The sequence below is a fragment of the Uloborus diversus genome, chromosome 5 (genome assembly GCF_026930045.1).
Source record: "Uloborus diversus isolate 005 chromosome 5, Udiv.v.3.1, whole genome shotgun sequence".
Lineage (NCBI taxonomy): Eukaryota > Metazoa > Arthropoda > Arachnida > Araneae > Uloboridae > Uloborus > Uloborus diversus.
In genome coordinates this window covers 179,879,065-179,891,521 of record NC_072735.1, presented here as the reverse complement: position 1 = coordinate 179,891,521, position 12,457 = coordinate 179,879,065, and the positions used below count along the sequence as shown (strand labels likewise).

At 37.8% G+C, this 12,457-nt stretch overlaps 1 protein-coding gene across 1 annotated transcript in view; it reads right to left on the bottom strand.

Moving 5' to 3' along the window:
• LOC129222324 (uncharacterized) overlaps window positions 1–10,089 on the bottom strand; it is a 28,964-nt gene extending 18,875 nt beyond the window's left edge. The window contains exons 1-3 of the mRNA XM_054856818.1: window positions 9,975–10,089; window positions 4,092–4,239; window positions 1,574–1,788 (exon numbers count right to left, since the gene is read on the bottom strand). Of these exons, the coding sequence (XP_054712793.1) occupies window positions 1,574–1,788; window positions 4,092–4,239; window positions 9,975–10,031 (420 nt within the window). The 5' untranslated portion in view covers window positions 10,032–10,089. The remainder of the gene's footprint in view (window positions 1–1,573; window positions 1,789–4,091; window positions 4,240–9,974) is intronic.
• Window positions 10,090–12,457: the final 2,368 nt, after the last annotated feature.

The following is a 12,457-nucleotide window of genomic DNA, read 5'->3' as shown; positions in this document are numbered from 1 at the left end:
AATATATCCACCATATTTTTCTTTCCTGTTTGTCCCCTAATGTGACTTACCTCATTTCTCTTATCTGATTTTCCTCTACTGTTATTCACCACATTTCTCTTTCCTGACGTTTCCCTATTATTATTCACCACACTTCTCTAATTTTATTCATCCCACTTTTCTACCCTGATTTTTCTCTGATCTTATCACGATATTTCTCCTCGCTAATTTTCTCGTAATGTTATTCACCACATTTATATCCCCTGACTTTTCCCAAATGTTATTTGTCAGACTGATTTCCTCTGACGTTTCCTTATTGTTATTCACAATTTTTTTCTTCCCGAACGTTTCCCTAAAGATATTCACCACATTTATCTCCTCTGACTTTTCCCTAATGTCATTCGCCACTTACAGGTATTTCCCCTTACGTTTCCCTGACGTTATTCACCATTTTCTCTTCCCGAACGTTTCCCAAATGTTATTCACCACATTATCTTTTCTGACTTTTCCCTAATGTCATTCGCCATTTTACAGGTATAGTAAAACCTGTGAAGTTGATCATCCTTGTAAGTTGACCGCTTTTTTGAGGCACGAAATTAGCCCTTATCATATAAATCAACCTTTGTAAGTTGACCATCTGCTTAAATTGACCACTAAAGTAGTGCACCGCAAGTGGTCAACTTACACAGGTTTCACTGTATTTCCTCTTACGTTTCCCTGACGTTATTCACCATTCTCTCTTCCCGAACGTTTCCCTCATGTCATTCGCCATTTACAGGTATTTCCCCTTACGTTTCCCTGACGTTATTCACCATTTTTTCTCCCCGAACGTTTCCTAAATGTTATTCACCACATTTATCTCCTCTGGCTCTTCCCTAATGTTATTCGCCATTTATTTCCCTTTACGTTTTCCCTGACTTTACCCACCATTTTCTTTTCCCTGATTTTCCCCTAATATTACCACCACATTGCTCGTCCCTGACTTTTCTCTAACGTTATTCTCCACCTTTCTCTGCTACGGCTTCCCCTAACGTTTTTTACCCCAATTCTCCTCTTTGATATATTTTTAATGTTATTCACCACATTTCTCTTCCCTGATTTTTCCATTATCTTACCATCATTTTTCTTCCCCAATTTTTACCTAATACTACCACCACATTACTTGTCCTCGACTTTTCCCTAACTTTATTCACCACTTTTCTCTTCCATGACTTTCCCTAAAATTTTTTACCCCATTCCTCTTCCCCGACATGTTTTTATTGTTATTCACCACATTTCTCTTCCCTGATTTTCCCATAATCTTACCATCACATTTTTCTTCCCTGATTTTCTCTAATATTACCACCACATTGCTCGTCCCCGACTTTTCCCTAACGTCCTTTCTCTTCCGTGACATTTCCCAAAGTTTTTACCACAATTATCCTCCCTGACATTTCCCAAACGTTTTTTACCACAATTCTCCTTCCTGACACTTCCTTAATGATATTTACCACATTGCTCTTCCCAGACTTTCCCCTAAGCTGGTGATCTCCCTGTATTTAGAAATTCACCCACTAGCGTTGACCCTAGGAATTTCCGGAACGAAGGTGCTCACCGGTTTGATGTCCCTGTGCAGAAACCCGACCTCGTGTATGCTCTCGATGGCCTTGAGGATCTGCAGCCCGAGGCGGAGTGTGGTGCTGAGGCTGTAGGCTCCGCGCGGTTGACTCCTGCGCAGTTCGGCCAGGTTCTTACCCTGCAGCTGCATTACCACGTAGTTGAAGCGGTCGTTGCGCCCGCAACCGATGAAGCGGCACACGTGCTCTTTACCTGGTGGAATCGGAAACTAAGTTAAATAAGACATACATATTTTGCCTTTGTGGTAAACTACACAATCAATATAACTAAACCACAATGTGGTCGTTTCCAAAATTTTAAAAGTATTTTTTTCTGAAAGATCATGCTCAAAAACTTAGGATCTGACCATTTTTTAAATAATTTGTTCAAGGTTAATATTTTTAAAAAATTACTTTAATCGGTGCGCTTTCATTGCTTATGCTTCGGTCGATGACATCAGAAATGATGAAATGCCATTCTGTGTTGCCATTCACAGAGCAAAACATTTAATTCGCATCTTTACTCACGTGTATCGGCAACGATAGGGTTGATAGCAAGCGTAGAGCGCAATTTTAATTCGCTTCTTGATTATCATAGCGTGGAAACGCGATAGAAAGATGCGCCAAAGAGCATCATTTGTGACGTCATAAATACCACGCCTTGTTTGAAAAATCGGACATTTCAAAACATTAACTAAAAAATAAATGTTGGAAAAATGACAGTATTTTCTGGGTCCATGTTTTTTTTTTTTTTTTCTTTGCTTATTCTATCAATTTCAGGGGCTAAAAGTAGTACTTTTGACTGAAGGAAACAACCCCATTGACAACGGAGGCAGGTGTACCCCAATCGATTAGGTACCGAACTCGTGGGCAAAGGATCGCGGGTTCGAAACTGGTCAACCGAAGAGCCTCCTTGTACTGTAATGCTGGCTGTTGCACTTTGAGTACGACGTGGTAACTAAGTCATCCAAGTTCGCATCGCAAATTAATGGATCATGTGGTAAGAACCGAGGGCTGTCCGGTTTCTGTTCTGGATTAAAGACTTTAAAATATCGGTAGATGGTGCTTCCATGTATCGTGTGTTATCTGAGGTAAGTCGGACTTCCACCGAAGGGCTTTCGTTAAATCGAAGTCGCACTAGGGTAACTGCACCAGTAATAGACATGCTTAAGACGTCGCTCTAAAGTTAACTCAATTTTCTGAGCCTTTTAATGTACTTAGACTTATTAAACTAATTTTCTCTCATGAAACTACATCTCATCTAACGTTTGGCTACTTCTGGATTCTCGGCATTAGTTAATTCTACTTTTATTTGCTCCATTTCGAAAAAAAGGCCCGACCCACAGAAACAGACACCGAAAAATATGGTGATACCCAGTAACAGATAGCATGAGGAAAGGACGAGTAGTGGACAGAATTCCCCTTTTCTCTTTAAAATATGCAAAAGTTCTTTGTTTTTAGAACAAAAGCCTTATTAAGTTGAAATAAACATGAAACATTAGCTGACCTATTGGTAGTTGTTCATAACCTTCCACCACTGTCTTGTAAATACTAACTGGCTCATAAAATTCACTCTGATAACACTAGATGGTTGCACCGTAATCCTGGGCCACATCCACATCAACGTCAGTTTTTCCCACCTAAAGTTCTTATTATTAAAATCCGAACTTATGGCTGACTGTTACTGGACCCTTGTCTGTTATTGGCGCAGTCACTCTATTTTACCCCAAGTTTGGAGTAATATATGCTACTCAGGCTCGGTTTCCCAAATGGTAAAAGTCACAATAACAATAAAAACCGCAGGCATATGGTTTGTGGTTCCACTGAATCTCTTCATCAATGCCAAACAAATGTGAACTTTGGGATGAAAAGCATCCGAACAAAATTAGAATTTAGATTCTTTGTTATTTGGCTGACCTACTCTAAACATCCCCATTTCATGTATAAAAGGAATTCCATATAACTCTGAACCACGTGTCAGCAATTTCTACTGCTATTTGTGAGTTTAATCACTTTTCTATTTTGTTTAGGGTTGTGCCCCTTGGGAGTCAAGGTTTGAGCCATTTTGGAAGACCAGGTTCGCCCCTGGAAGAATGAGACAGCAGCATTTATGTCACAACAAAATGTGAAGAACTAGGTCTAGCTTGTCTAGTACATATAGCAGTTAATAAAATCAAGCAAGAGTCGAGTTAGGCTACATCAACCGAACAAGCTAGAAATAATTTTTACATTTTGCTGCGGCACATATCCAATTGTCTCATTCTTACCCAACTCTCTCCAAAACATTTGCATAACTCTTATGAAACCAAAATTCAGAGTATCATTTCAGGAAAGTAGTTTCCAAAATATTTTTAATAAAGTTTTTTTTTTTTTTTTTTGACAAAGACTCCGTTATACACTAAGCATAGTACGCAAGAACTGTTCATTCCATTGTATAGACCTCACAACTAAATGGAGGAAGAGCTCTCGCAACCTATCGGCTAATCGTTTTCTGATATAGCATTCAAAAAGACTGACCTTGGAGTTTCTTGAGCACGGCCACTTCCATCTTGAGCACCTGTTTGGCCTGCTTGGCCGATTCGAGTTTGAGCGCCACCAGCTCCTTCGTCACCAGATCGAGGCCTTCGTAGATTTCCCCAAATCCACCACCTCCAATTTTTTTTACCTACAAAGGAACACAAATATTAAAAAAAACACGAGAGATAGACGAAAAATTAAAGCAGTACCAAATTTCTATCAAGGCAGAGTGAGCAGCTGCCTAGGACAGTAAGTTGTACTTCTTTTACATTTTAAAACTTTATTTTGAAAATAATAATAATTAAAAAAAGAAAAGAAAAAGAACAACGTTTTGAAAAAAAAAAAAAAGTACTCCCCCTATATAAATAAACTTTCGTATCTTTACTAATAATAAAGTTGAAAGTCTGTGTCTCTGGATTACTGTTACGTGTACAGCAGGGGCGGCATTTCACCATTTTATTTGGGGGGTCGAGTTTCTTAAATATGTATAACCCCAAAGCGAAACCAAACACACATTAGCTAACAAGAAGTTGTCATAAAATCGGTTTAGTATGAATAAAATTAGTGTTTAGAAACAATTAAAATTTTGATTCATTGACTAAAATGTTACCATACAAAACATCTCGATACTAAAGTTTTTATACCTTTTGGAAAAGTTATAATGCATGATTTTTGGAATTCGGAAGAGCAGTGAATCGTGTTACTAATCTATCAGTGCCCAATGTCGTGCTGTTTTGCCAATTCAGCTAATTAGAAAAGGTATTTTTTTCTCCCTTTGTGCTTCGAAAATATTTCTCTAACCTCCTCAGACATAAAAAAAATCTTTCTCTACTAGCTGAGTTGATTGTAATAGTTAAAAAATAATTGAAGTAACACAAAGTTATGTATGAAAACACTTTTTTCATCTTGCTCTTCAAAATCACCCAGGCTACTTCAAAAACTGTGAGGGGCTTAAACTTTTCATCATTGAATAATCTAGGCGCTTTCAGCTCCAATGAGATAGCATATGCTTCCAGCTCTGTTATTCACTATTCCAGACTTATGAGTCCATAACAAAGACGAAACTGCAGTCTCTGGATGTGAAAACCATTCTGTCGGTATATTGCTTGTAATTTTTCTTGCCTCATGCTAAAAATTTTACTCACAGGTAAAACATTTTATATTTCGTTTTCAAAATCCAATCCAAAAAACCATAATCCCAGCCAACCTTACAGAAAAATGATTATCATCAAATCTTGTGTTAATTTCATTCGAAACTGAATCTATTACTTCATACAAAATATTCAAAAATCAATGTTTGACTTCACATCATCATGTGATTTTTTACTTCCTTTTACAAAAAAGGAAGTATTGTATTCGCGAAAAAATTTCCACTCAAAAATCGCCCTTAATTTCCATTTTGCTCACCCCCAAATGAATGTTGAGTTTTTTTTTTCGATTCGACCACATGCGGAAAAGTGCCTAAGAATGCATAGACACGCGAAATATCCATTTTGACCATCACCGAGGTAATTACAACGACTTTTCTCGTGACGTCTGTATGTATGTGCGTATGTATCTCGCATAACTCAAAAATGGTATGTCCTAGAAAGTTGAAATTTGGTACATAGACTCGTAGTGGGGTCTAGTTGTGCACCTCCCCTTTTGGTTGCTTTCGGATGTTCCTAAGGGGGTCTTTTGCACCTTTTTGGGGGGAAATCATTGTTCATTTCGATGTAAACTCAAGTGGCGTTATAATTTGTCGGACACTTGGCGATATATCGCCAGTCTTTTGGTCGCCAAGTTTTGTCGCCAACTTGGCGACAAATTTGGCGGAGTTTTTTTTTTTTTTTTTTGGTTTCAATTTGGCCATTGTTGGTGATATTTAGAGAATAAATATTGAATCACATTAAAATAGCGAATAATGTGGAAATGACATTAAATTGGAGTAAAAGGAAGTCATGTGATGCACACATCAGCTCGTTTTTTTTTTTCTTTGCGCCGTTTTAAAATTGGCTCGGAGGAAGAATTTGTTTGAAAAATTTCACGATTGATTGAAATATACATCTATAAAAAATCTATTTTCAGTTTCAATTTTAAATTGAACTGTGGTTTGAATAGTCGAGTAGCGGATTGAAGATATATAGATTTTGATAGAGTAAAGCATTTTTCAAAAATCTTTTCCCGATGCAAACAAATTGGATAAAAATTCAAACGAAGTCATACATGCTAAAAGGCATGAGCTTTTTCACCATTGAAAGAATCGTTTTGCAATTATTCTTCCAGTCGTCAAATCACTGCTTTGAAGTTATAGAGAAATGTTTTTATCGTTTTAACTCTTGAAAATTATCTTGTGTCACTCCGAGATTGCATAATTATAGATCCCCATAAAAGGTATTTGGTTGATATGTCTTTTTTTATTCAATAATCACATGCACTTTTAAGAAGTTTCTATGAAAGCATTATAATGTATTGAGCAGCTGAAACGTGTTTCTAGCAGAAAGAAAGCGATGAACACTCATTAAATAAATATACACTTAAAAAATGAGCGTAAAAGTGAATGTAAAATATCAAGGAATTTTCTTGTGAAAACCATGCAGCCGCACCACTTTTTACGAGCCTCTCATATTGGACATGCCATCGTTACACTGGGCACACAAGTGTGAAATATTTAGCCTATATGAGGCAATGTCTTCTTTAGTTAAAATTAACCATGGTTCTCTATCAATTTTCTATGTTCTGAAAAAGCCGAAAATACTTCATGAATTTCTAAGTCATCATCCAAATATCGAAAACCCCTTTTTCTAGTCTGAGAATGTGTCGAGTTTCATCAAATAGTTGCTGAGAACCAGCGAGATTTCCTTTAATGAACAATGAACATTGATTTCCGACTTACATAAATTGAATTCACCCATTTTCTATCAATCTGCTCAAAAAATTTGGGGGTGCGACCGCCCCCTCTTGACCCCCCTATTTGCCGCCCCTGGTGTACAGCGCCTAGACCGTTAGGCTGATTTTCATGAAATTTTGCACAAAATTAGTTCGTAGCATAGGGGTGAGCATCTCAAAGCGATTTTTTGAAAATTCGATTTTGTTCTTTTTCCATTCCAATTTTAAGCCACCATTAGTGGGTTAAATTCCTCTGCAGCAATACAGAGCGAATTACCAAACATGGTCGAGTAAATTAACATAGCATATTGGCGAGAAATTCATCATCCATTATCAGGCTACCAAATCACCTTTTAATTTTCTACTACGGGCAAAGCCGTGCGGGTACCACTTGTATATTATTTTAACATCAAACTTTCAGTTGCTTCCGGACTCAGCGAAAAATATTCAAAATCAACAGTTATACATGCAGAGATGGAACAAGAACAAAACCATAGAAGTCTGCCATTTCCGCCTTTACTTTCGTACATAGGTAAATTTCGATCATCTAACCAAGCACTCATTTCGAAGTACTGAAAAAATGAACGACTAAACCTTCACAGAAGCTTCTGTAATTTATGAAGGTGCAGCTCCAAGAACTGCTGTAATTTGTGCTTGTACGCTGTAATTTGTACATACTCGCATTTTAAAACCACAAACCGCAAAGACGATTGATGACTATAAATAATAAATTGTAAGTACATTTCAATCTCAGATTTGTGAAAACATTGCATCTTTCCAATGCAGATGAATTAGTTTTATTTTGAAGTTGATACGCTGGACCAAATGTCAAACTAGGAAGATGACGTTAGTAGGAACCAGCCTAATAGTGCTTTCATACGTCTATGAATTGGCAAGATTACTTGATAAACGATCTGATGTGTGTATCACATGACTTCCATTTACTCCAATTTAATGTCATTTTCCCGTTATTGGTAATTTTAATGTGATTCAAGAGTTTACTCTCTAAATATCACCAACAGTGACCAAATTGAAACCAGATTTTAAAAAAAAAATATCGCCAAATTTGTCACCAAGTTGGCGTAAAAACTTGGCGACCAAAAGACTGGCGATCTATCGCCAAGTGTCCGCCAAATTATAACACCACTTGAGTTTACATCGAAATTAACAATGATTTCACCCCAAAAAACGGCAAAAGACCCTCTTAAAAACACCCGAATGCAACCAAAAGGGGAGGTGCACAGCTAGACCCCACTTGGAGTCTACGTACCAAATTTCAACATTCTAGGACATACCGTTCTTGAGTTATGCGACATACATACGCACATACGCACATACATACGTACATACAGACGTCACGAGAAAGCTCGTTGTAACTAACTCGGTGATGGTCAAAATGGATATTTCGCGTGTCTATACGTTCTTAGGCACTTATCCACGTGTGGTCGATTTGAAAAAAAAAAACTTGACATTCATTCGGGGGTGAGCAAAAAGGAAATTAAGGTCGATTTTGAGTGAAAAAATTTTTCCGAATACAATACTTCCTTTTTTGTAAAATGAAGTAAAAATAGCTTTTAGGTCTATATTAGAAGCCTTAGCTATAAATAACATTGCAGATGCACAGGTTTGTAACAGCTAAGACACTGAATAGTAGAATAAAGTAGCGACACGTCCACCACCTTGGGGCTAAACGACACTCTCTTCTTGTGTCTGCTATGGTAAAGTAGTATGTTTTGCTTCTTGACTGGTTTCTTATTAACTCCATGTTTATCCACAAGCAAAAAGCAAAATACGCTACTTTATTATAGCAGACATAGGAATAAAGCAGCATTTAGCCCCAAGATGGCGGACGTGTCGCAACTTTATTCAACGATCTAGGGCTTTAGTAACAGCAACACGTGAAGAATCAAAACAAATACCTATATGCTCACCAATATTCCTCATTTATGTTACTTTTCCTGGCTATTAAAAAGCCGTTTCAGGAATAATAATGTGTCTTTAAAGACATGGCATGAAACATGTCCCAAAAATATTCTTATAAGTACTTTAAAGCAGGGATCCTCAACCGCTAGTCAGGCACTGGTCTGAGCAGCATTGTGAAGATTACATAGAACCTAATCACAGAATTATGACGCTGCCAGGTTAGGTGTGCCGTGACTATAGAATAAAGTGTGGACTTTTATAGCTTTTCATGTACCACACAGGTACAACGTGTAGCCCCAGATCCTAATTAGCGCGGGAGCTCAGCGTTTACTTTGAATTTTAAGTGGATTTTTATAAATTAGACGAAAATCAAGATATTTGTGCATGAAAATATGCTCTGGAGAGTATAAAATCGCTTGCAGTTTTTGGTTAGAAATTAAGCCTCTACATAGACCAGAAGAAAGCATGTATAGTCTGACCACCGATGATATAGAAAGGCAAACATCCGGTTTAAACGCGGAAATGGACGCATCTATTAGTTTTTTGGGATGGTAGCGGTAGTTTGTTCGTTACAGGTGTGCGCTTTTGCTTCTTAATTATCTAGAGCAGTTTCGGAAAAATGAGTTAGTTCATGCCAATTATTTTTTAAATCTGAATATTTGATATATCGTCGCCTCTGAGCAACACTAAGACGTCTAATCCCAGGAATAACACTAAGATATCCTATTGTTGTTCTGAGGCGACGATATATTCTCACTGCAAACATAAACTGATTTATTCTTCTACAGCATAATTCTGAGCTTATCTTTTTGTTCTTATATGAAATGAAAACATTTAATTTTGTTTTTGTCGTTTCCATAGAAACTCTTTTTGTTTCCAATCATTTTCAACTCAGAGGATGCAATAAATTAACAGCACCCTAATGACAATACAAAACGTGCGCATCAAAAAATCCAATCGCTATTTCCTTTCACCCCTACTAAATTCAATCGGATGCAATCGTCCTAACTTGGCAGCTTGCCAGATTCCACGTCTCTCGTGGTCAGACTGTAACTGCAGATATTTTTGTAGGGTCATGGAAAAAGGACTCACCACTTTCCATCTTTCTTTGACGACGTGACCGGGCTGCAGCAGGTCTTCGGTGGTCATGTTAACGTAGAAAGAATCGTCCTCGTTGACCACCTCGCTGGAGGCATTACTGTCGCCGGAATAGCTGGAAAAGAGAACCACTTGTTAGACTTTTCGGCACGGAAAACCACTATGACATAAAGATATATTGCCAGTCTGCAGACAATGTGACTGGTCCACTCAAATTTAACCATCCTACGGGTGGAACATCCATCTCTGAGGCGAATGTAACAAACCATTAAGAAAATTGGTTTCTGCATTACATTTCATCTAGAGATTGAAAAAAACCACGGTTTTTGAACTAGAGGGACCAGGGAATTTTGGGGGATAATCCCGCAACTTTGGGGAACATTGGGAATTTCAGTAGTAAACAAACTCTATGTTTTCTCACACTGATTCTTGACTTGAAACAAGATTATGTAAGATTTTTTCAGATGATACCCATTGCTAAAAAATCTTCTAATGTTCTCATTATAAAACAAGCTATTTAAAACTGAAATTAAATTAAAACTAAAAATATGCTTGCTAAACAAGTTTTTTTTTTTTTTTTTTTTTTTTTTTTTTTTTTTTTTTTTTTTTAAGAAATCCAAATTGTTGGTTGATGTCCAAAAATAACTAGCTGCTACAGCAAGAGTTGCCGTAAGCAACTCTTGCTGGAATGATGAATATTATAAATGATATGACTTGACCCAGTGCTATTATTAAACAGTGCTAAATATACAAATGAAACAAGTTCAGGAATGAAACATTATTTCCCTTTGTGCACGTAAGTATGTATGTATGCATGCATGCATGTTTCCCCGTTCACCTAGAAGTAAGAAAGTCTAACCAGGGAGCCTCAAGAATAGTGCAACAATGAAAAAAGTTGAAATAGGTAGAAAACAAAAGAGTATTTAGAGACATATTTTTCGCCCAAAAATTCTTTCTCTACTTCACCCACCCATGATTGAGATATAAGGTCTTTAAGTCTGCCGAGATTTTGAGAAAAGCGCCAGATTTAAAAGACTTGGCGAGAAATTGCTCGCTCAGTATGATCGTCTGCATCCATCTACAAATCGTGTAAAAGATGCCTTTCACACTGTTAAAAATGTTCCTGAAATTTTACGGTAAAAAGTACCAGGCACAAATGTTGCGAGTACGTTTTACCTTTAAATCCTATTTCACTGTAAAATTTCATGGAAAAAAAAGGTAAGAATGCTATGTCTAGTTGTGCTGAACAAATAGAAGAAGAATAAGAGCATCGGGATTGGAATCTAAATCTCTTTGCTCCGAGACTGCTGTCTTAATCATTGCCTTGAATGGGCTCGCAGAAAAAAACCTGGAAAGGCAAAGTAAGTGCTTCGCTCCGTAAACCAATTAATATACCAGTTGGTTTACGTAGCGCGGATTGGTATACCACATGGTGTACCAATCGGCGCAGCAGTCGTTTGCTTTTTCCGGCACAATTTGCTGTAAAAAAATTCGTCCCTGTAAAGTCTCTATTTTACAGTAAAATTTACACCAAATAATTTCCTGAATTTACAGCAGTGCATGAGTCACGTAAATTAGATAAATTTATCGGTTTTTCTGAAAATTACGGCAGACATGAAGGCTTTATATTTCGATAACAGGGACACAAGAGCAAGTAATGTATGAGGCCAGAAACATATTTTACAATGCTCTTTCGATTAAAACTTAAATAAAAAAAATATGTACACTATCGTGTGGTTTCACGGTAAGAATTTGAGTGTGTAAATCAAAGCATTAGCATACAAAAAGTTCGAATAAACACAGCAATCACAGGAGCTGATCCCCCCCCTAAGTGCAAGGGCACCCCCTCAATACCACAAAAATCCCTCAAATCGGGAGTCCCCCTAAAAAGGGAAAAATATAGCTCAAAACATCACCTAAAAAATTCAATGGCACAGTCCCGAGCCATGACCCTCCCCCCCCCCCCTTAGGTGGGCACCACTGCAACAACTACCCTTCGCGGAAGCTCAGTTCGGTGAAAAATCTAGCAGTGAAGAGAAAGAGTGGATCGAAATCTGGAACGGAAATAAAAAAGGGAAAACGTCTAAAATTTTTGGGAATTCCCTTCTCTGTTTGAGGCCCGTCCAGTAGCATCGACCGTGGATCGATACGGCAACCTTGAACTACCGCCCCCGCGACACGTGCCCGACTTCGACGCAGCCCGAGTACGAACTGGGGGGAGGGGGAGGGGTGAAAGCCCCGCACATGATTGTCCGTCCGAGGGTTATCTGTTGGGCCAAACGGGGTCAATGTTATAATTTTGATGTTTCTAGACTCTTTATCAAGCAGGTATTTAATTTTTAACACGCTTTTATTAGCTTCACCTGTATGTATGTATGTATATATGTATCTTGAAACGGAATCTTGCAGCTCAAATTAAGCCCACTTCCTGCGATCGGATTCCTTTGAAAATTGGCACGCGACCTCAGACCCGATGA